At 38.6% G+C, this 25168-nt stretch overlaps 2 protein-coding genes and 1 long non-coding RNA gene across 4 annotated transcripts in view; 1 reads left to right on the forward strand and 2 right to left on the reverse strand.

Moving 5' to 3' along the window:
- Positions 1-14636, reverse strand: part of LOC113116527 (adenylate cyclase type 3-like) — a 29296-nt gene extending 14660 nt beyond the window's left edge. The window contains exons 1-4 of one of the 2 annotated variants that reach the window (XM_026284741.1): positions 10248-14636; positions 7271-7420; positions 628-758; positions 436-547 (exon numbers count right to left, since the gene is read on the reverse strand). In XM_026284741.1, the coding sequence (XP_026140526.1) occupies positions 436-547; positions 628-758; positions 7271-7420; positions 10248-10922 (1068 nt within the window). In that variant the 5' untranslated portion in view covers positions 10923-14636. The remainder of the gene's footprint in view (positions 1-435; positions 548-627; positions 759-7270; positions 7421-10247) is intronic. The other variant, XM_026284740.1, reaches the window with a different exon arrangement.
- Positions 14637-16924: 2288 nt separating this feature from the next.
- On the forward strand, positions 16925-23178 carry LOC113116529 (prolactin regulatory element-binding protein-like). Its single transcript, XM_026284744.1, has 9 exons — positions 16925-17086; positions 18155-18350; positions 18431-18669; positions 18744-18824; positions 18939-19066; positions 20528-20701; positions 20813-20885; positions 21069-21228; positions 22682-23178. The coding sequence occupies exons 1-9, from the start codon at positions 16952-16954 to the stop codon at positions 22774-22776; spliced, it is 1281 nt and encodes a 426-aa protein (XP_026140529.1). The 5' UTR covers positions 16925-16951; the 3' UTR covers positions 22777-23178.
- Positions 21171-25168, reverse strand: part of LOC113116531 (uncharacterized) — a 35392-nt gene continuing 31394 nt past the window's right edge. Inside the window, exon 3 of the long non-coding RNA XR_003294033.1 lies at positions 21171-21272. This is a non-coding gene — a long non-coding RNA (uncharacterized LOC113116531). The remainder of the gene's footprint in view (positions 21273-25168) is intronic.

Consider the following 25168-nt stretch of genomic DNA (forward strand, 5'->3'; position numbering starts at 1 on the left):
TCATTCCTCCAGTCTTCAGTGTCACACAATCTTCAGAAATCATTCTGATATGATGGTTTACTGCTCAAGAAACATCTCTGATTATTATCAATGTTGTAAATAGTTGTGCTGATGAATATTTTTGTGGAAACCGTGATTCATTATCATATTTTTCAGGCTTCTTTGATCAATAGAAAGTTCAAGTAGAAATCTTTTGTGACATCATAAATGTCTTTCCTGTCACTTTTAATCAATTGAATGCTTCCTCTATGAATTGATTATGATCCATACACTGTAGTAAAAAATCTGATATTCTATGGTGATTTTTACTTTAAATTCCACTGTTGCACTCTACATGAATAGCTTAAGATCATTAGTCACCAAAAACCATTCCACCTTGTAAAAATGACTAAATGTGTGTTAAATAAAGCTTGCATACAGATAGCAGTAACTCACAGCTGCTAGCTTGTCGAAGCGGGCGAACAATTCGTTGAGCAGCTTCACCAGCTCATGCGCGCTACAGGACGAGGACAGCTGAGTGAAGCCCACGATGTCTGCGAACAGAATACTGCAACACAAACACAGTCAGAGTCAAACAATCGGCAAACGACGACATCAAGCTTCGCACTAGTTTACTGAAACACTGACCTGACGTTCTCGTGCCGATACATGTACATGGTGTTAAACTGCTGCATCTCTTTCTGGCTGGCTTCTTTCTTCATGTCCTGAAGCATCTCGTCTGCGATGTGCTTGGGTAAGATGGACAGCAGGAGACGCTCCTGTACGCAGAAGAACAAACCTTGATTGCACACCAATATACTATCTGCATCTGCTGAATTTATGGATATATTCACACAATTCTGCACATAAAAAAACATCTTGCATGATTGCTTTCAAAACAATCTGTTTCTGTTTACATAATGTATGAGTGTGTACTGTGTCTATATCTTATGTATAAAAACTAGGGCTGGTAAGTGATTAACATTTTTAATCTAATTAATTACATGATGTGGTGATTAATTAATTAAATTAATCGCACATCAAATCTGGAGAAATAACTCATCATTTAAAAGATCATTTAAAGTCAATGTTGTGTAAAGCATTAAACAGAGATTACAAAAAGTAGATTCAGCAAGAAATATTTTGTTTGATAGAAATGATTACATGTACTCTTTTGGACCGTGTGAGTAAACGGTGACAGAATTGTCATTTTTAGTTGGTTGAACTATAACTTTGATAATTAATTTTCTTAATTTTATTTTTATTACTATGAAAATATCAAATTATTTCTTTAATGTAAATATAATCTAAATAAAAAACTAAAACTGCCAGTAGGTGGTGGGAATGTCTTAATGATTAAGTCATCGAGTCATTTATTCGTTTCATTCGTTCAAATGGTTGATTCATTCAGGAGTGAAGTAAATGGTTCTTCATAAATAGTTGATTGAATCATTAGGCTTACTCGACTTTCACGGATCACCACCATCAGACCGATCGGTGTGTGACATCATCATCACCATCGGACCGATCAGTGTGACATCATCATCACAATCAGACCGATCAGTGTGACATCATCATCACAATCAGACCGATCAGTGTGACATCATCATCATAATCAGACCGATCAGTGTGACATCATCATCACCATCAGACCGATCAGTGTGACATCATCATCACCATCGGACCGATCAGTGTGACATCATCATCACCATCGGACCGATCAGTGTGACATCATCATCACCATCAGACCGATCAGTGTGACATCATCATCACCATCAGACCGATCAGTGTGACATCATCATCACCATCGGACCGATCAGTGTGACATCATCATCACCATCAGACCGATCAGTGTGACATCATCATCACCATCGGACCGATCAGTGTGACATCATCATCACCATCAGACCGATCAGTGTGACATCATCATCATAATCAGACCGATCAGTGTGACATCATCATCACAATCAGACCGATCAGTGTGACATCATCATCACCATCAGACCGATCAGTGTGACATCATCATCACAATCAGACCGATCAGTGTGACATCATCATCACCATCAGACCGATCAATGTGACATCATCATCACCATCAGGCCGATCGGTGTGTGACATCATCATCACCATCAGACCGATCAGTGTGACATCATCATCACAATCAGACCGATCACTGTGTGACATCATCATCACAATCAGACCGATCAGTGTGACATCATCATCACCATCAGACTGATCGGTGTGTGACATCATCATCACCATCAGACCGATCGGTGTGTGACATCATCATCACCATCAGACCGATCGGTGTGTGACATCATCATCACCATCAGACTGATCGGTGTGTGACATCAAAGAACCTCAAAAGCAGACGACTCCTTGTGCTTTTGAATCCCTTTTGCGATACTTTGATGTCAAACACCGATCGGTCTGTGTGCCACTACAAAGCCAACGGCGACTATGGCCGATGGTTAATGCGCTAAATGGTTCACCCAATTCATTCAAAACGTGGATTAATAAATGAAATGCTGCTGTGGGTTGCTCAGGGATGAACAGTTGGTTTTGGTTGGCAAAATTGAGCAAAACAGATAACACAGTGTCTAAAATAACACAATATTAACTTCTTAATAAACTGTTTTATAACATGAGTATCACATTTGCACTCGTGTGATATTTCTTAACTATGTGATGTAAATATGAGACAAAATGTCAACCGGGGCATTTTGCCCCATATCTTGAATTTTAGGGACATTTTCTAGGCTCCATCACACAGTAACACACACATACAAAATACTTTTTGAAAAGTAAAACAAAAAAACACTGAACAGAAATTAAACATTCAACAAGGACACATTAAATTGATCATAAGTGATAGGAAAGATACTTCCAATGTCACAAAATGTTTTTTTATTTCAAATAAGAGCTGTTCTTTCTCATCTTTCATCAGAGAATCCTGGAAATGATGATACTGCCTTCGTGTCCTGACTTTTCTCTAGTCTTGAGGCAGGATCATGACAGACCCGTGTTTTATGTACAAGCACATGGCCTTGTCTTTGGGCCATGTGCTTGTGTTGTCTCGTCCCCTTGCCCCGCCCCCTTGTTATCCTAGTCTTGTCGTGATTGCCTTATCTGTGCCACCTGTTGTGTCTTAATTAGTTCGCCTATTTAGATCCCCTAGTGTGCTCTGTCTTTTGTCGGTTCATTGTGATTATTCCACATTGTGATATGTGTTACTCCATGTTCCTGTGATATATTGTTACTCGGGTGTTGCCCTTGGAAGAAGACGTTGTGAGACTTGTTATTGTTTGTTTGTAGTTAGTGTTGTTGTGTTTCAAGTCTTTGTTTATCGTGTCTTGTTAAGTTATTTAGTATCTACCCTAGTCATTTTTTGCCCCCTCGTGGGTTTTGTTTTCCCCTTTTGTGTTAATAAATCCTGTGTTTGGTACATCCTGTCTGCATCTGAGTTCATCCCAACCCCTCCACATGACAGATACTGAATCAATTTCTGTTTTACTGTGTTTTTGATAAAATTAATGCAGCCTTGGTGAGAATATGAGAAATCTTCACAAACTTTGATTAGCATCTATGCTGAAAGTTTCAGTCAGCTTTTGGTATGAGCTCTCAGCTAACAGACACTGACTATCATTTACTCGCTCAAATAAATTGATAAGAAAATTAACCTCCTGGGGGAAAACGCACAAATATATGCAAATGTATTGGTCAAATATGTTCCCTGACGCATCGACAGCACTAATCATTAACTGATGCTCCAGATGGCGACCTGTTAACACAGCAGGCCCTTACAGGCCCAGACACATTTCACACATGAACACATCAAGCAGCTCCGCTCTGACCGGTGCGCCATCGACGTGATGCCACTCTGACACACACACACACACACACACACCCACTGACACTAACACACAGACACACACACACACACACCCACTGACACTAACACACACACACACACGCACACAGACACTGACACACACACACACACGCGTGAACATCAGGTCAGTGTATTCAGCCGAGAGTCTGACAGTAAAAGAAGACAAAGGTTGTGAAGGATCAAGAGGAGGGAGTCGCTAGTGTGATTACAGCTGACATCGTCTCAGGAGGTTGGTCGCCATGGTAACCTGCCGTAGCCGGATGCTCCTTGATTGGCTGGCGGACCCCGTCTCCCAGCAGCCCCTGCTCCTCCATTAGTATTCAGAGAGTTTCTCCTCATATGCTTCTTATCGGCCTCTCACACACACATGCGCACACACACACACACCTCACACACCTATTTCTCTTCTCAACTTGCAGCTAATAGTAGCCCCTCGCTCTGTAAGGGTCACACTGACTGCTGAATCTTTCACCCAGACACAAATCGACTCCTAAAGCATTTTCTGTCCTCACAAAACTGTCTCAACCAATCAAAACATCACAGATGTTTGATTGACAGTTCTCTAGGACGGGATTTTAGGCCAATAAGATTTTGAGGTGGGCGTGGCTACAGGGTATGATGTCACAGACAAACAAACCAAGCAAATGTCAAAAGCTGAATTGAATCGAGTTATTTGATTTTCATTAGTGCTGGGCAACGATTAATCACATCCAAAATAAGTTTTTGTTTATATTATATATGTGTGTGTACTGTATGTATGTATATATATATATATATATATATATATATATATATATATATATATATATATTAGGGGTGTAACGGTTCACAAAATTCACGGTTCGGTTCGATACGATTCACTGGTGTCACGGTTCGGTTCGGTACGGTTCGGTACGTTTTAGATACAGCAAAAAGAAAAATTGGCAGATAAATTTCCTTGATTTTTAAAAAATGTTTTATTTATTAAAACTAACAAAGTATGTTTTTTTTTTTTACATTGAACAATGATGGAGCTATTATTTACCCATATTCTATGGTGTTTTCTTAGCAGCATATTGTATAAACAAAAACAGCTCCTTATAAAAAATAAAAAAAATGAAAATGTCATATTGTTGTAGTAGTTATGAACACATAGAAAGATGTAACCTTTTATATGGAACTCTATAACTCTTTATATTGAGTGTGTTTTTACTCAGTTGGTTCTCTATAGGGCTTATGTTTTTTGGAACAAAGCAGGAATTACTCTCTGGCTGAAATAGGCTCGTGAAGGAATATTGTAACGGGGCTCAATTACATTAAGCATGTTCTTAAAACCTGCGTTTTCCACTACAGAGTAATGCGCTCGCTCACTCAGTACGCGCTGAAGGCTCGTTGGAAAATGACTAAAGGGTCTTTCACACAGGACGCGGTATGCGCGGTGCTGGACCCTGGGCTCAGCGTTGCCCTTCAGATACAACGCGATTTGCGCTGCACCATACCAAGAGCAAAGTAGGTGGAGTTTTCAAAACTGCCCTTGCATACGTTCTATTTATAACAGTTCTTCTATCTAATAACGTGCAGGCCTGTTAATTGTATCGTACTGCTCAGGAAATTCCGACACAGTATAGTACTAGTCCATTTTGATTTCCGTGCTTGTTTGGATGCCCCGATCGATTGGTAAAGTGCACCCAAACACGAGACCTGTTGGTTATTGGAGGATTTTCTATTTCTGGTCTTTTAAACGCATTGGCCATTTTTTAAACGAGCCTTCAGCGCGTACTGAGTGAGCAAGCGCCTGACTGAGTAGCATAACATAAACATATAAGTTGGTGCTTTTTTCTTCTTCGGGGGTGTCAGGGGCGTTGCCTGTTACGTCGTTTGGGTTATTGGGCTACCTTGTTGAATGCATATCATTATATTTCACAATTCTTTTTTCCAAATATAATTAATTAGTCCAATGAACCGTTCGGTACATAGTGCGTACCGCGTACCGAACCGAAAGCCTCGTACCGAACGGTTCAATACGAATACGCGTATCGTTACACCCCTAATATATAAGACACACACATACAGTATATATTTTGAAAATATTTACATGCATTTACATGTATGTATTTAAATGCATATAATTTATATTATACATAAAAATGTATGTATATGAGTGTATTTATATATAAACAGTACACAAACATATATTATGTACACATAAAATTTTATATTAAATGCGATTAATCGTTGACCCGCACTAATTTTCATTAAATATTGTGAAGATTCTGCGTGAGGAAATCTTTCTCCCTCACGAGAGACATTCACAGAACAGCGGTAAATGTGACCCTATTTTATACTTCGAAGTTTCACCACCATAAAATATTTTCACATGAGGGAGAAAGATTTACTTCTGCTGATTTTGCATCGGATTCAAGTCACAATTCACCGCGTTGATCAACCGAAAGCTGCTTGATGCTTCATACATACCTGCAAAACTGACAAACAACCTGCAACACTTATTCAAAATTCTTAATTCACTGACTGCATCTTAAGACCAGGAATATGCCTGCATGATTTTAATTCAATAGATATATTCTGTGTGCACTGTGTTCAGCTCAGGACCAGAGCATTATTGGAAACCAAACACGTGCCGACCACTTTCACAAACGCCATGAGAAGTGATTATCAACAAAAGAGAAACTTTAAGCGCTTCCTGGGGTTTTCTGACAAAATCAAAGTTTGCAAGTTAAGAAATTAAATATTAATATTTTACAGTTGCAATAAATTACTATTATTATCATTATTATTATTGGTAGTAGAGGTATTAGTATTTTAAAGCCAGATTTATATATAACCACAAAATTTCGGTAAAATTTTTCAGCCTTACAAACAAGTACAGCAAACATGGATTTCATTAAAAAAAAAAAAAAAATTGCAATAGATTTTTCTCCCCACAAATCGTGAAGTCCTAACCAGAAATATATATTCATAAACATTAACAAGTTTTACTTGCTACTGATAAACAGTAAAACAACAACAAAAAAAACAGTAATTTTTTAACGTAAGTTTTACACTATTGACATTATTCAGTCTTTGTTTAATTGACTGTGTTGTTATTTTCTGGCAGTTCTGATGTTTCTCATGTGTGTGTACGTACGTGTGTATTATTCAAAGGTGAAGTGTGATTTGTGAAGTGTATATGTGATTTCTGCACCACTAGTGGCATCAATCAGAACTACAGCAAAAATAATGACTAGCTTTACTAAAAAAAAAAAAAAAAAACTACCTACAGGAATAAATACCGGACACGATGACACGCTGGAATAAAACAACAGATTGCTATGAATGCTTCCAAAAATGCCACGCTCAAGTTAAAAAGCGTGTCTGGAGACCTTGCGTCTGTAGTGAAGGAGCTGATCTGGTTTCTCTCACCTGCTGCTGGCTTTGCTCCTCCAGGTTGAGCTTCACCTCCAGCGACTGCCGAGCCTCCAGAAAGGCCTTGCGGTGTTTGCGGTCGGCCATGTAATACGACATGACGCCCACAGTGATGGCACAGAAGTAGATCACAATGTTGGCCAGCAACTGCAAAACACAACCGCACCATCATGACATGACACACAAGCCTTCCTCACCTGCATCTGCGTCTTTACCACTACTGTTTATTCATGTGCAGATATAATTCAGAAAAACACTGTCAATTATCACGAATGTATGGTAATAATGGAACAACTAAGTAAATGTTATAGTATAATATTTTATAATTACTTTTTTAAATCAACACAAAAAGGCAATATAGTAAAATAACCATTATGTAAAAATGCTACATTTATTTGTAGATATATTTTAGATAAAATTATAATTATAAAAATGCAATAATAAATTTATTAACTAAATAAACACAAATACTGTAAAGAAAAAAGGCAATACAACAAATACTACCTTTATGTAAAAATGCTATGTTCATTTGCATATGCAATATAGAAAACATGATTAATCATCATGAAGAATGGTAATAAATGAATAACTGATTAATGATTTGTTTTTAAATCACCACAAAAAACAAACAAATACTGCCATCATGTATAAATATTATATGTAGCAGTGGAATACTGTTATAATTGCAAAACTAGTACATTGCTGTAATAGGTTTTTATATTAGTACAAAGAGGCACAACCAAATTACTGCCATCACATATAAATATTATTTAAATAACACAAATATATATATATATATATATATATATATATATATATATATATAGATATATACATGTATATATCTATATATATATATATATATATATATATATATGAAATATTTTGAAAACATGATTAGTTATCATGAAATACTGTAATTATTTTGATGTAATACTGTAATTAGTTATCAAGTAAAATACTGTTGTTGTTTTTGTTATTATTTAAGTTTTCATGACCACAATGCATATAGATTAATGACGAAGCAATTCTGTTTAACTGTTCTATCAACTATTCGGTTAAAAATGTCTTGAAAATCACTCGACATCAACTTGATGGCCTTTTGGTTCAGAGGTTTCGAGTAATTCTGAGTATTTGTGAAGAAGCCCTTCACACGAGCCTAAATCTATGGAATGATATAATGGTCTGCGTCTCTTGACATCTTTTGCAGCAGAAACGTCTGCGCTTTTCTTAAAATGCAATACAGAACAATTTTGTTGTCAAGTAACTAACATGCAACGTTTTCCACTCGCACAGCCATCATCTGAAAAGATCTTTCTCTTCTTTAGAAATGTGATCGATTGTACACTTTCATCAGCTGAAGATGGTTTTAAGTCATGTCTTCTTCATTGGAGCATCAGTGCACACACCGAACCTTTATTTAGATCGGAGCATCTGAGATCAGATTAAACTGTATCCAGAAAATAATTCTATTACTAATTCTGAAGTTCAGTCTGGAAAGAGTTAACAGTTAAACTTTCTGATAAGAATTTGTACAATATAAATATAACCTATTCTAATGAGCTAATTGGTTTTATTCGTTATTATGCATTAAATTTGATCAAACATGTTGTAATATAGTGACCGTTTACAATAATTTTTCATTTTTAGCGTTAACTGCATTTTAACATGAACTAACAATGAAAAAACACATTAAAGATAAATATAACAACAAATGTATTGCTCATTGTTAGTTAATGCATAAACTAATGGGAGCTTATTATAACGTGTTATCTTAATATCAATATTTTAATAGTATCAACATTAGCAGGGAGATTAATATTTTGGTTAGTTATTATATTTATATAGATGTGATTTGTGTGTGTGTGTGTGTGTGTGTGTGTGTGTGTAAAATTGGCTCAAGTCTACAAGGCTTTTTGAGATGTATTCCCATCAAAATGACTAAGACACGTACAAAATTGAATGACAAGTATCTTAACAATTTAAGATTTAAATGCCTGAGTTATATCTTAAAGAGAGTCAGATCTTCATGCAGCCTTTAAACTACAAAGCATCTGCTTGTTTGATGCTGAAAATGGTTGTCGTTGAGTCTTTCACGATCTCAGGTTTTAACACCAGTCAGACTTTGATCGGAAACCTCAGGAGGAACTGTGAGAAGATGCACCATTACAAAATGAAGCTTTTTTCAGTGACGCTAGAGGAATCGTTTTTGGTTCCTCAAGTGGTTAGTTCTTAAAAGAACCATGCTTTTCTAAATGGTTCTAAATGTTCTAAATGGTGGTAGATAGTTCTAAAAATAAAGGCTCTTTATTGGCATCGATGGTTCCATGAAGAACCTTTAACATCTGTGGAACTGTTTCATTGCATAAAGGTTGTTTTTAGTTGAAAAATGTTCTTCACACTTAGAAAATCATGTTTTTTTTTTTGTTTTGTTTTTTTTAAACAGCACTCTTAAAAATAAAGGTTCTTTATTGGCATCAATGGTTCCACAACCATCCATGGAAATCTTTCATTCCACAAAAGGTTCTTTAGATTAAATGGAAAAAAAAATATTTTATGAGCTGTTCACTAAAAAGGTTCGAAACTGTTTTTTCTATGGCATCGCTGTGAAATTCCCCTTTTGGATTGTTTATTTTTAAAAGTGTGACTACTGAAAGGTTCTTTGGGGAACCAAAAATGTTTTTGTTTTTTTTGACCTTTTGTGGATTGGAAAGGTTCTTCATGGAACCGTAGATACCAATAAAGTACATTATGAACCATCTTCACTCTTCCAAACTGCTCAAGTCAAATTTTCTTCACACAAGAACTGACTAAAAGGTTCTTTGGGGAACCAAAAGTTATTATTTTGGACCTTTTGTGAATTGGAGAGGTTCCATAGAGTTTTAAACCTGGAACATGGACCATGGAACATAATGGTTCAAATCTCTCGAGACCCATCTTTACTCCTCCAAACTGCTGGCATCATATTCCTCACCTGTCTTCCCAGAGCCGCCCCCTGGATGTCCTCCTGCTGCTGCTGGGCGATGGTGACGCCCAGGACGAGGGTGTGCACGCCGCAGGACACGGCCGTGATCAGCACTATAGGGGTCAGCCGCAGCGGCAGCGTCAGAAAGGAGGAAAAGCTAAAAAACGCCTGCCAGCCCACTGTGTCACTGGGCTGATTGAAGCGGGCGAAGTTCAGTCCTAGGTAACAGAAGTTCTGAGCCGCTATGAGCACCCACAAGGCGTAGGGCACCAGGCGGCGGGTCACACGGTCCGGGAGCAGACCGAACCGGCACAGCAGGTACAGCAGGACGTCCACCGCCAATCCCACAGACGCCACGGCCACAGACGCCAGCTTATCACCGGTGTACAGCACAGCACACATCACGATGATGTAGCAGTCGAAGAGGGCCGCGAACACCACCAGCACCAGCAGGGTCTCGTGCCGCTGCCGCCGGAAGTAGGTCTGGTACAGGTTCTCCAGAGAGTCCGGCGCGAAGGTCAGACGCATGAACCGCGGCAGACACAGACAGCAGCCGGAGCTGCGCACGGTCACCTCATGGGTGCGTCCCACCGCCTGCCCGGGGTCCGAGGGCAGGGTGACCGAACAGTCCGCCGAATACTCCGCCGAATACTCGGGCTCCGAAAAGGCCCGGTTCCGGTGCATTCTGGAGAGCTGGATTGTAAAAGATGCTATAAAAACTATGGTTGTATTCACACCGGTCTTGTTTGGTTGGACTGAATCAAACTCCAGTCTTATTAAAGGGAGATGAGAGGGTCTGTATTACTTGCTATTGGAGAAAGCGTAATGGCTAACTTGTATCACATTACAGCCTTGACGTCACTGAATGTCAGTCAAGAGTTTACAGATCCCATAGGAATGAATGAGAAGAGCTGTGAATCCCACCTGTCGCAAAAACTCAGTGACTTCTCTTAGAAAACTGCATTTTTTTCAGGGTGAAACCTAAGAATAGTTCAATCCAAAATAATTGTTGAGTGTAAAACATGTTGAAGATCAGCAGAGAGGCTGTGGGTTCATTAAATGATAAGTCGTTTGCTCTAAAAACCTGGTCGTTCAGCGTAGTGAAGCCTCTTCTACATTGACATGCATCAAAAAAAGAAACCGGCCTCTGGTTTCCTTCCCTACGTACTGCCTTAGCATCAGCCCTTATGCTTATTTGGCTAAAGGTTGCAGGCTTGCCTTCTAGAGGCTTTGCTCAAGTTCGTTTCCCCCCTTGGTGCAGCTCTTTTGGGTAAATGTGAACACAGCAATAGCACTCTGGTTCGATTCTGGATGAACCAATGAATGGATGAGCTTAGCACACGTGTGGTTTTGTGTACAGCTTCTGGTTCACTTGTAAAAAAGGTGGTGTCAAAGCGAACTGCACCAAACAAACAAAAAAATAAAAACAACAACAACAATGTTGTATTTGGTCGAGACCAACGCAAGTGAACTAGCACATTTTCCAGGTGTGAATACACCCTAACACTCCGAGCAGGTTTTAATGCATTGGAGACTGGAAAAACATTGCCTGGAAACGTGTTCACCAATGTCCAATCTTGAGATCAGATCTGAAGCGGTCAGCTGATTGTCATGCCTGGCATGTTTGGACACCGAATCAGATCTTACACGCATGTTTGTGGCATCGGCCCCCGCCAGCGCCTGCAGCACTTGGGTTGTGCTTCCGAACAAATGCCCCCAGCTAAACGCCTTTGTTTTTCTGAGATCTGCAAAGACAAGTCTCAGCAAGTCGACATGAAGGAGACAAGAAGAGCTGTTTACACATCCATCAGCCTCTCTGTTTCCAGTCTCGGGTCCAGTCTCGGTGTCCAGCAGCGCTCACGGTGGGTTTCCATGATGAACCCTCGCATGGATGAAGAACATCAGGACACAGGAAGGAAGCGAGATGTTTCGCCCCGGATCAGCATGACATCTCGTGACAAGCGAAATAAAACCCGAACGGCAGCTTAAATCGAGAAAACGGAGGCGATCGTGATCGGAGAGCGCATCTTGGCCTGAGACAGTGTGTTCACGTGCATCCTGTGCGGGATTCACGCAGGAAATACATGTTGCGCCCCGGTGCTGTTGGAAATATGGAAATGCATCTCACAATACAGCGCTAGTCTTCTGTTATGCTCATCAATTGTGCATATCCTCACACATTCGCTACTGGAAATACCAAAAGACGTGCAAATTAAGATTTCCGCAGAGGTTCAGTGATGAAAACGTGAATCTCTCTTCAGACTGTCCGTATTTCATGAAAATGCATCTGCGTTTATCCGTGTCGTATCCATAGCACGCTCCGATCTGAGGCTCCTTCGAGGATGTAAAGTGAGCCAAAGATCAAATCTCAAAATCAATCACATGAAAATCCACCGTATGCTCGATCCGAAGGCTTTTTTTCACCAAATGTCATCAATAATCACGCGACTTCCCGTTTCATGGATGAAGGGAGGTGATACTGACACAGCTTCAGTCCCGCTGTCCCGATCAACCAGACCTGACAAACCTGACTGCTCAGGGAGGCTGTGTGTATAAAGCCCACGGAGAGATCACTTTCTAAACGCAAACGAACGTGATGTCCGATTCGCGGAGGAATTTGTGTTTTGAGTCGGTTCTTACTAATGATTCGTACGAACCGATTCTTAAAGCTGTCGTGAATCATTCTGTTTGAATGGAGAAAGTTGTCTGAGTGAACCTAACATAAAGGTTACAAATGATCGCGTAAGTAACGCCAAAAGCCATTTATAATTAATAATCGAACAACATTAATAGCAGTATGTAGGAAAATGTCATATTCCCTTCATCTATTCGACTTTAGGGGAGACGCTGCTGTCGTGTTAAAAGCTAAATCTAAAGGCAAAGTAAGCTATTTATGTTTCTATAAAAACAAAAACAAAAAACAGCACGTTAAGTGCCGCGCGCGACTTTTTTTTTTTTTTAGACATATTTTCATCGTTGACTCGTTTGAATCGACTCACTAATTCGAGTGGACCGATTCGCTTAAATGAATCAGACTTCTCCACGCTATAACCGAAAATTACCAATCGTACTATGGCGAAGGATCGCCGCATGAATATTCATTCGATTGTGCTGACGTATCTTTGGAAGCGTCCAATCACGCGACCTGTTTAATATTCATGAGCTCGACCTTCTCTATAGTAGGATCATAAATCCGCGTTGATGTCACCCCCCTCACTTTCACACCCGCTTCCGTGGGCACGGATTCTGGAGCAAGGACAGGGCCAGTCTGTGTCAACAGCTAAAAATATGCAGCCCATCATATTATGAAAACATATTGGGATTCAAACTGGGTTTTCCAATGTGTTCTCAACAAAACTGTCAACACTCTCAGTGTGAACAAAACGTATTACGAATTCACTTTCAAAATAATTCAAATTTAAAGCATAAATGCACATGTTTTAGGTTCTAGAACAAGGAATGAGAAGTTAGAAAAATCACACAATCAAGTCTGTAAATGTATAATACCCAACATACACAAAAGATCAATGTATGCCTGTTTGGATAGCAGTGGACCAGCTCCAGGCATGTTTAAAAATGATTTGTTTCATTTTTATGCATAATAACATTACATAAAATAGCATGTTTTCACTACTGTTAAAACGGACACGACTGACAGCGGAGGCCTCGGCTGACATCTCCTCAGGGTCATATTGATTATTCCACTGTAACCCTTTATTGAACAAGTAATCAATAGTCAGACAGCTGACCTTTATAAAGCATAGATAGAGCACATCAACATCACATCATGCCTGACAAACACATCACATCAGCTCACACTACTCAACCATGAATGTGACATCACATTATCACCGAGCAGGCGTTTCACAGGCCTCACGTCCTGACCGTGCCGCTCACGGTAATTAATATATATTCCCAGGCTCCTGTTGCTAAGTACACAAAGAGAACCTGAGGGAGAGCAGGAGCAAGGTAATTATTAAATTCGCTCTGCCTCAGAGGTTCACAGGGGAATGATTATCTAGTACTTCATTATACATGTGCAAGTTTGGGACTTTAAAGCTTCAGGGAGAAGCAGAGTGAAGAAACTGACCTTTTAGCTCCTCGTTTAGTCATTTTCTCTTCTGCTCCTCTTCTAGTACAAGCTCTGCCCAATTCTATGCTGATATTCACTTGATACGCTGTTTTATTGAAATAGTGCAGTATTAAACTGCACAAAGGGTCCTTGGGGGGCGAACAGTGTTAATATATTAGTTTCTATCACTGTGTGCTTCTGGGTTGTTGTAAACAATGTTTCTTAAATGTTGATGTTACTCCACAATTTCCCAGAAAACACAGTTTTGTTTTTCTCTCTGAAAAGGAAAATGTCAATAAAACTCACTTTGACAAAAATGTTTTTGTGCTTTTAATGTAATAAAGGAGGTAATTTCTAAAATACTTTTAAATAGTAAATTAAAAGTATAGTGCAAAATGCATTACACCTGGTTAGATTTCATTATGTACTTTACATCTACATATTTTGCTACAAACATGTATTTTATGCATATAATTTGAATACAGATATTTTCCTCAAGTTGCTTTTCAGTTTGATAACAGCTTCGACAAGTAAGAGTCTCACCTAGAGTAAATTCTAAAGCAATAATAAATAAATTAATTAATTAATGAAATTCAATTTTATACAATTCTTATAATTTCATTCACGTTTAAGTTTTTTTTTTAAATTTTGATATTGTATTTGAATTATATTTATTATCTACTTAAAGTATTACATTTAAATAGAAATAATTTATTTTACAGGTCTGTTTATATAACCATTTCAAAATTGCACCATCTTTTAAAAAATGGCTTGGGTTGCCATCGACTGTAGAGTAGTAACAAATTTGTGCTGAATATTTTAGCCTAAATTCATATTTTGAATTAATATTAATATTCATTGTTTTATTGTTATTTAATTAAACTTATCAAATTAAAAAAAAAATATTTTGCTATTTGCATTATGCAGTCATATTGGCTTATTTTTTATAACTTTATATCATAGTTATGTTATAGTTAAGTATAAAATGCAATTGAATTAAAGTAAGTGATTACATTATGTTTCACTTTTGTGAAATATTTATGAATTTCCTTATTTAAGCATTTCAAAACTGCACCACACATTGAGCGCTTGATTAAAGTGTGTTTATGTTACATTTAATGCACAAATCCTCAAGTTTGCTCCATTCAAACTTCCAGAAAAGCGTTATTATTACGTTCATTACGGTCGCGCGTCAGACGTCGTGCACGCATGCGCGTAGGATGTGACGCTCTGCTGACGTGTATCTAGGAAACAGAGGAAGTAGATGGTGTTTCTTTGACAAATCCAGTGGAAAAACACAGTGGCATGTCCACTAAACACTGGGATAACTGGAGCAAGAGCCTGGAGCGCGTCCACAGACACAGGTGCAGTTCCTCACACATCTCGCGCCTGAGAGAGAGTTCCGGAAGCGGATGTATCAGTGCAGTGATGCTTGTATCCCTCTGTGTGAAGGAGTCTCTCTAGAGCAGGATGTAACGTTACACTGTTATAATGTGTCTGGAAAACTGAAGGGATGAAGGTGCAGTGAATGGAAACGGAAACAGAATGGATTGAGATGTGTTGTAACTGAAGTCTGTCTGTCTGTGAGATGCTATGCTGTCAGAAAGAAGTTTTTAATACAGTCTTAAAACATGGTGGCCCCAGGTTTCACAGACAGGGCTTAGATCAAGCCAGGGTTAAGCCACAGTTCAATTAGAACATTTAAGTGGCTTTTATAAACGTGCCTTCATTGGTGTGCATCTTGAGACAAATCGTTGACGCTTACATGTTCTTAAGATATGTCAGTGGAAATTTCTTTCATTTATATTACTGTTTAATCAATCATGAATGAGTTCTCACCCTCAGAACACCCCAGATGTTTTTGTGTTTGTTTCTTCATCAGGTTTCATCACTTGCTTATCAATGGATGCTCTGCAGTGAATGGGTGCCGTCAGAATGAGAGTCCAAACAGCTGATAAACACATCACAATAATCCACACCACTCCAGTCCATCAGTGAACATCTTGTAAAGTGAAAAACCGTGTTTGTAAGAAACAAATCCCTCATTTGCAAGACATTTTATATGTCTCACTTAATTCAGATGAGACAGCTTTTTACTGGAGAATGCAATATTATGGATCGACTTGCATTTCATCCGGAAGCAAAGGTTTGAAGTTCAAAATGCATTATGTATGATGGATTTGTTTATTGCAAATATTCAGCTTGTGGATTATTGTGATGTGTTTATCAGCTGTTTGGACTCTCATTCTGACGGCACCCATTCACTGCAGAGCATGATGAAACGCCCTGTACTTATTAAAATATATAAAAGAGTCATTAATAAAGGAAAAAAAAGTTATTTTTTATTTAAAAAAAGTAAAAATTTAATAAATTAAATTAAACGGGACACATTCCAGGTATGGAAATAAAATGTAAAGCGGCATTAAACTTTTATTGTTTTTAACTCTTGGAAACCACTTTTCTTCTTTGACCCAAATGCATTCATACAGAAAATTTGTACAAATTTGTGCACATTATATATACTACTACAGAAATACTAAGAGTTGTATGGAGAATAATATTGCATTTTTTTTGTTTGTTTTTTTGTCTGTAACAAGCAGTAACTTCCTTTCAGACCAGAGTCCAGAGATCACAGAGCATCATGGGTAAACGAAGAGCGCCTGAGCTGTACAGAGCCCCCTTCCCTCTCTACACTGTGAGAGTCGAGCCCCAGAGCGGCCTGATCCTCACCGCTGGAGGAGGAGGAGCGTCCAAGACCGGGATCAAGAACGGACTGGTACTGTCTCCAACAAAGATTCACAAATCACTCACATGGCCATCCACGTGAGCGACGCAGCCTGATTATATATTCACAGTTAATCAGTCAATCTAATTGCTTATTTGTAATTTATGTTCTTTAAATACTGTAGGATATATAAGGTATTATTATAAGAGCACGACATAGAAGCAGGTGCTTTATATTCCCGACTTCTCTGAATTATGTATAGCCTTCACATAATCCAATAAAAAAATTCAGTCGTTAATGATTGTCTGTTGTTTTATAGAAAAATTATATTTGTTAAGAATAATAATAAAATATTTGATTTATTTAGTCATTGTTAGATTCCATCTAATTTAACAATTAAAATGCAATTTGGAAAATATTAAACAGAAGGACCAAAATTTGGGAAAAGCTGCGCCCTCTACTGAACAGAAACGGATTTATATTTCCTTCAGCCTCAGGCGTATTCATTTAACTTTTGGTGTGAAAGTTTTTTTTTTTTTTTTTTTTTTTTTTAAGCAAACAGGCAAGCCCCGCCCATATATAAAAAATAACTCAATGCATTACTTTCCATAAAAAGTAACTAAGTCCTACAGTAATTACCGTATTTTTCGGACTATAAGTCGCACCTGAGTATAAGTCGCATCAGTCCAAAAATACGTCATGATGAGGAAAAAACATATATAAGTCGCACTGGACTATAATTCACATTTATTTAGAACCAAGAGAAAACATTACCGTTTCCAGCCGCAAGAGGGCGCTCTATGCTGCTCAGTGCTCCTGTAGTCTACACTGAAAACATAGAGCGCCCTCTGGTGGCTGTAGACGGTAATGTTTTTTCTTGGTTCTTGTCTCTTAGTTCATTTCTCTCGGTTCATGTCAAATTAATTTTGATAAATAAGTCGCACCTGACTATAAGTCGCAGGACCAGCCAAACTATGAAAAAAAGTGCGACTTATAGTCCGGAAAATACGGTAGTTACTTTTTTTTAGGGAGTAACGCAATATTGTAATGCAATTACTTTAAAAAGTGACTGTTCCCAACACTGATGACGGGATGTTTAGTGTTACCTTTTCGTTGCAGCATTTCCTGAGTCTGGATCTGGTCGGCGGTGTGCACAGCGCCACCTTGCTGCACACTCATGAAACAGACACGCGAGCCACCATGTGCATGTGTCTGGCTGGGGACATGATCGCCGCGGGACAGGACGCCAACTGCAGCCTGATGAGGTTCAGTCAGCACGCGGCCAAACAGGCGAAGAAACCCGCAGCCAAAGATGGTCAGTAGAGGATAACTGATGAATTAACGCTCCTGCAGAACCACTTTCATGCCATCTTGTCCTGTGACACCTGTCATCAGGGGCTGGAGATAAAGGTGCAGCCAGGAAGAGAGGCAGGAAAGGCCAGAACGGAGATGGAGGAGGAGGAGGAGATGTGGCGCAGATGAAGGAGGATTCTCCTCAGGTGCTGGTGGAGGATGTTGGAGCGGTGCAGGCCGACCTGAGCCCGCAGGACCCCTGTGTGAAGTGTGTGCGCTTCAGCTCTGACCTCACGCTCCTGCTGAGCGGCGGAGCCGACGGTTTCGTCCGAGTGTGGGAGGTGAGCGTCTCCCATGAGTCTGTGTAGCTTTCATCAGCACTGTCCTGGTCTCAACTCGTCTCTTCTCTCTCCAGTTCCCCTCTTTGAAAGAGAAGTTCAGCTTCAGAGCTCACAAGGACGAGCTGGAGGATATAGACATCAGTCCTGATAACAAGGTGAGTCCCGAGAAGATTTGTTCTCGTTATTAAGAACTGAGGAAAGCAAGTACACAATTAAGAACCGCCTCTCTGTTGTGAATTTTATGCTGGTTGTGTTTTTTCTTGATGTAGCACATTGTAACAGTTGGCCGTGATTTCGAGTGCAGCGTGTGGAGCGGCGATCAGCTGGCCGTGGGTTTGTGTTGGCATGAAAACATGCCTCAGATCACAGAGAAGATGTACCGCTACAAGTCATGCAGGCGAGTCGTGCACTTCCTGACAGCTGCCGCTTTTCAGAAATAGGCTAAACGTCAATTTTTTGTCCATTTTTGTCAACAGGGGTTCAGGGAGTCTGGGATCCGTAAGATTTTTGAATGTTTATTAAAGAAGTCTCTTCTGCTCTTAATCAAAAATACAGTAAAAACTGTAATATTGTGAAATATTATTACAATTTGAAATAATAATTTTCTATGTGAATACATAGTAAACTGTAATTTATTTCTGTGATGCACAGCTGTATTTTCAGCATCATTCCTCCGGTCTTCAGTGTCACATGATCTTCAGAAATCAGAATAATATGATGATCTGCAGCTCAAAAAACATTTCATACTATCAGCAATGTTGAAAACAGTTTGCTGCTTCATATTTTTGTGGAAACCATTATATATTTTGTTTTTCATTATTCTTTGATGAATAGAAAGTACAAAAGAAAAACATTTATTAAAAGTGGTAATATTTTAATTTAGAAATATATATATATATATATATATATATATATATATATATATATATATAATTAATTAAAATATACATAGTTTTAAATTAAACACCTTGTAAGAGAAAAGCTGTGTAGCATTCTTCCTCCAGTGAAAGAGTCGTCTTGTCTGTGTCTGGAGAGAAATTTGCAGAGATCAAACACTGTTTACAAGCCAAAACAGTAAAAAAACAAGACATGGCTCTATATAAATAATAATCGATTTTAGGGATGTAAAGATTCACTCGACTCATGATTCGATTCACGATTTTGATTTTTCTATTCGATACACAATATATTTAAGACAAATTATAAATTAAGTGTGTCCTTTTATTATTGTTTGGATAAAATGGTGCATGTTTCTTTGTGAAATTTAAATATACCAATATAATAATATACTAATATAGCACTTGCATATTATTGCTCTTTTGTTGGTTCTCCTCATTTAGATAAAAGCGTTTGCTAAATGACAAAATTCAAATATAATGTAAATGTAAATAAATGTAAAACAATGTGATGTAAAGATATGGGGGAGTGGCAGAGTCTTCACTTTGATAAAGAATAACTCTTTGGATTTGAGACTTAAGTCTTTGCAACTTTACAGATCTTCTTCATGCACCAAAAGCTTGTACACTCCAAAGAGAAAGGAAAAATTGAAATCGCTTCATATGAACCCTTTAATGCTGGATTTGTTTCTTGCAAACACGCAGATGTTCTCCAGATGTGAACTGATGGACTGGAGTGGTGTGGATTATTGTGATGTTTTTATCAGCTGTTTGGACTCTCATTCTGACGGCACCCATTCACTGCAGAGCATTATTATCTAACACATCTAATAGTAAAAAAAAAACATGATTGGCGTCACTATATCTGTACATAAATAATGAGACACCAAAATCAGCTGGTAATGGACCAGGAGCTGTCAGATTTGCTAATGTTGTGTCATTATGTTCTTGCTCAAAACCAGGTTTGCAAAGGTAGAGGACCAGAAAGATGCTTTAAGACTCTATACAGTCCAAATCCCCCACAAACGGGACCGCAAACCCCCTCCGTGCTACATCACCAAATGGGACGGTCGGGCTTTCCTGCCGCTGCTCACGAAGCCTTGTGGGAATGAAGTTATATCTTGTCTTGCAGTGAGGTAGATGGGGATACGTCTGCATCTCTCATGAGTTATTCATTGTTGTGGTGAATCATCCTGTGTTTGATGGTTGTGTGTGTGTGTGTGTGTGTGTGTGTTATTATTCCTCAGTGACTCTGGAACATTTCTTGGTCTTGGAACGGTGACGGGGTCCGTGGCCATCTTTATAGCGTTTTCCCTGCAGGTACAAACAGCAGAATCACTGATCAGTGACATACAGCCAAAACCTGTTCAGCTGCTTTCATAGGCTTAGCATTTTAAGGCTGAAAAATTTCAAAGTGACAAATTCTAAGGCAGCATTGATTGATTGATCACAGTAATATTGTGAAATATTGTAACTGACCGTCTCTTCTGATCGACCCTCCAGAAATTGTACTACATCCAGGAATCTCACGGCATTGTTGTCACGGACCTGACGTTCCTTCCTGACGCTCCTAAAAGTGCAGCCGTGAAGGGGAATAATGAAGTGGTCATGTTGAGTGTAGCGGTCGACAGCCGCTGTCAGGTGCATGCCGTGTCCAACCGGAGTGAGTATGATGCCTTCAGATATATGCATTCAAACCAACTTCATCTGCATACATGAAGACAACAAACTGCATGAAATGAGCCCTAATGTGGATAAAATTCATAACTTTATTTTCACTAATCACTGGGATCAATACTTGATGCCAAAAAGGACATTTCAAACTCACACACAGAAAACCAACAAACCACGTAGAGCAACATGCACTTAGTGTATATATACATATATATATATATATATATATATATATATATATAATGTATATGTAAATTTGGATATACGTCCCACTTATCCTCATAAATGAAGTCAACTCCCATAGACCAGTATATTTAAAATCACCAAAGCAATATGACAACAACTGTGTCGTAAATGTTGTTACTTTTGCTCAAATAGCGTTATAAAAAGCTTATTTCTCTGGCTAGATCAGGCAGTGTGCACAGTTCTAAGAGCACGTCTCCGAGCGTTGACTGTTTCTATAGCAACCGGGACACTTCTAACGGCAGCTGCAGGCGGCAAGGAAGTCGCCTGGAAGTTGAAGTCGGCCGCGTGCCGCCATCTTGTAGCAGAACTTCACTTGCGTTAGCATCCCATTGACTCCCATTCATTTTGGCGTCACTTTGACAGCGAATAACTTTACATCTGAGGCGTTTAAAGACTCTGTTTGTCCATTATTTATTTCTAAAGATACACGACAATGTATAAAGGGCTCCATTACCTTCTATGTTACATTATGGCCCCGTAGAAACAGTTTTTGTAAAAATAGGCTAACGATTGCGTCATAACCACTCGTCTCTCTGTCGCATTACCGTACAGACAGGAGGAGAAGCTCGCAGGCAATTAACTTAATATGGCGTACTGGCGTTACATTTTAAAATACTATACAAAATAATTAATCACAATACTTACTCCTGCTCACTCACGACAAAGAACTCCCCGCTCAAGCTCGCCGTCTCTGCAAGATTAACGATGGCAGTTTGCACGCACAGCTACTAGAAGATTTACATCTGTCAGACAGGTTGCTGACGTCGTCAAGCTTCGTTTGAGTCTGCGCGTCAGAAACGGAAGTGCTAAAAAACGCTAAAAATGGGCTTCACTTGTCTCAATTGAGTTCCAATGGGGTCGCTGTGTCCATTTCTTTTACTGTCTATGCATTTTCCCCGTTCAAATCACGTCTCGGGGATTCTGTAGTCTTTGCTATTAAGGCATAAAGATAGTAAGGTATTATGAACATTAATGTCTGCTTTGAATCAATGTTTATCGTGAAAAGACCTATGTAACTACTTTGATCTCAACTTTTAAATTCAGCTCTCAGAAATACTGGATTCTGATTGGTCAGTCAAGCCCTTGATGTTTTATATGGCATTAAATTGTGTTTTCGGACAGTTTTTTTTCATTGTAACTTGTATCTCTTGTGCGCTGTATATTGCGTCAGTAATGCGGTTCTATTTCTATCTCAGGGTCATTCCCGCTGTGGCTGGTGCTGTTCTTCTGCGGTCTGATGATGGTTGGACTGATTCTGCTCCTGCAGTCTCTCTTCCCAGGATTCATTTAGCGTATAGCCTATCCATTCTCACCATCACCTAAACATGACATTTTATATCTTAATGAGTTGGATTGATGAAATTGTTCAAATCAATTGGAAATAATAATGGAAATGGGAATGACGGTGTTTAGCATCATGTTTTTAACTGAAGTATCATCTCTGCAGTGTGATTTTGAGCTCTGAATTCTTAGGGCATGACGATGAAGATCCTGAAGCGCTCTTTCTCCTCATCACTGAGAGAAATGTTTCAGGATCGTTGGAAACACGACTGGATTTCCTCATATGGACGGCGACTGCTCCACCAGCATGAAATGCCTTTTAATGGAGAAATATATATGCAGGGAATTTCAACAGTGGATTGTTTTAAATATTTAAAACCATGTAAAAATATAAATCTAGATCTGAGCAGCATATGCTGTTGTCCAGTTATTTATGTTATGATCAGCATGTACTGTAGTTTTCTACAAACTAACTGACAGTCCTCATATGTAAGTCGCATCCCATTGTACTTGCATAATCCAAGATATTTCGGAGTAAAATCTGATGTTTAGGGAGAAAGCAGTAGGATGGGATTGAATTTAATCCATTGGAAATTGATTGGATTGTGAAGCATGGGTGTTATGTCATGCTTGGTGGATTTGTGACGTCATGCAAATGGGAAAGTGCTTCAGTAAACAGATTACAGAGGCAAACATTTCTCTGTTTTGGAAGAACAAACGATGAATCACCCGAATAGTCCAGTTTGAAGTGACTGGTGTTTTCATGCGCTCCACTAGTGGACGCCATTGCATTGTGTTTATTAAATATACAGCACTGTTCAAAGTGTGTCATTCCAGACAGACTGGATATAATAAGTTCGGAATTACGAAAGTGTATAATTAATAATTATGATATATTTAAATGCATGACATACAAGTTTCAATATAAATGACATTAAAATATATTTGAGCTTATCGTAAATGTTTACCAGTACATTCGGCAGTAACACATTAACCGTATTTAAAAGAAAATGGAAATAATTATGAAATCACATATGAAAATGTACTGAAGTCCTATTTAAATGAGTCAGTAAACACTCTGATGTTCAGCTAACTGCATTTAATGTCAATTTAAACTAGAATACACTTGAACTAAATTGCAGATAACATTCATATGAGTGTCAGAAGATATTACATTACTATATTAAAGTGTATAATTAACAAATATGATATATTTAAATGCATGACATAAATGTCATTTATATTGAAACTTGTAAGTATATTTGAGCTTATCGTAAATGTTTACCAGTACATTCGGCAGTAACACATTAACCGTGTTTAAAAGAAAATGGAAATAATTATGAAATCACACATGAAAATGTACTAAGAGTCCGTAAACACACTGACGTTCAGCTAACTGCATTTAATGTCAATTTAAACTAGAATACACTTGAACTTAATTGCAGATAACATTCAGAAGATGTTACATTAGTATATTATTTTTTGTTATTATATATTACAGATAAGTTAACAGTATGCTAAAGTGTAGATTTTCATATAGCTTTAGGACTTGAGTTCACTTAGAACAACAATTTCTGAACTTCTCATTTCTGGAGTAGTTTATGTGGAATAGAGTCGGGTTTTGTAAGTAAGACGTGATCCTGGATCTGCATCCGTGTTGATCCAGAACAACATTCCAGTCAAAGACCAGCATTTAACATTGGAAAACAAATTTAACTGAAAAAAAAGAAAACGGATGCATCTTTAATGGAGTTCTGGAGTTGGGAAGAGATGATCTTTCGATGTGATGTTGAGGGACAGGACTCCAGGGAGAGTTTGAGGAACAGAGAAACATGCGCTGGAGGAAACAGCGGGAAATTTAAATCAGCTTTTGTCCAATAACTCTTCCGTTCAGGTAAAACAACCATCCCACCACTTTTTCTCTTACAGATCATTGAGACTGTCACAGAGTTTGTCATCCTCAGTCCTTTAGGGATCTGTGAGGACTCAAACACTTGTCCGCGTTTAGTGCCGGGAACAAAGGGAGAGGGAGATTTCAATAGCTGGTTGACTTCAGAAGAAAGCTGGATATGGAGCGGAGTTAATCCAGATTCCTTTAGAACTGAATGCACCACCATTTACAGCTGGACACCATGACACTGAGAGCCTCGGACCCTTTGAACGCTGATGATATGTTTTACAGCAGTGCCTTAAATATCTCAGGGTGATTATTTTCATCTAATTACGCTCTTTTGTCTAAGTTTATATTTGTAGCTTAATGGCCTTTAAGTGAACGGCTTCCATTAGTTTGCCCTTTTAAAACTTGACAGTGGTCCACAGCAGTATTTCTCCGTCTGACACTGACTGTGTTCAAACCCTAGTGACCCGCGAGGAAGCATTTCAGCTGCTGCAGGGATTCACTA

The sequence above is a fragment of the Carassius auratus genome, chromosome 16 (genome assembly GCF_003368295.1).
Source record: "Carassius auratus strain Wakin chromosome 16, ASM336829v1, whole genome shotgun sequence".
NCBI lineage: Eukaryota > Metazoa > Chordata > Actinopteri > Cypriniformes > Cyprinidae > Carassius > Carassius auratus.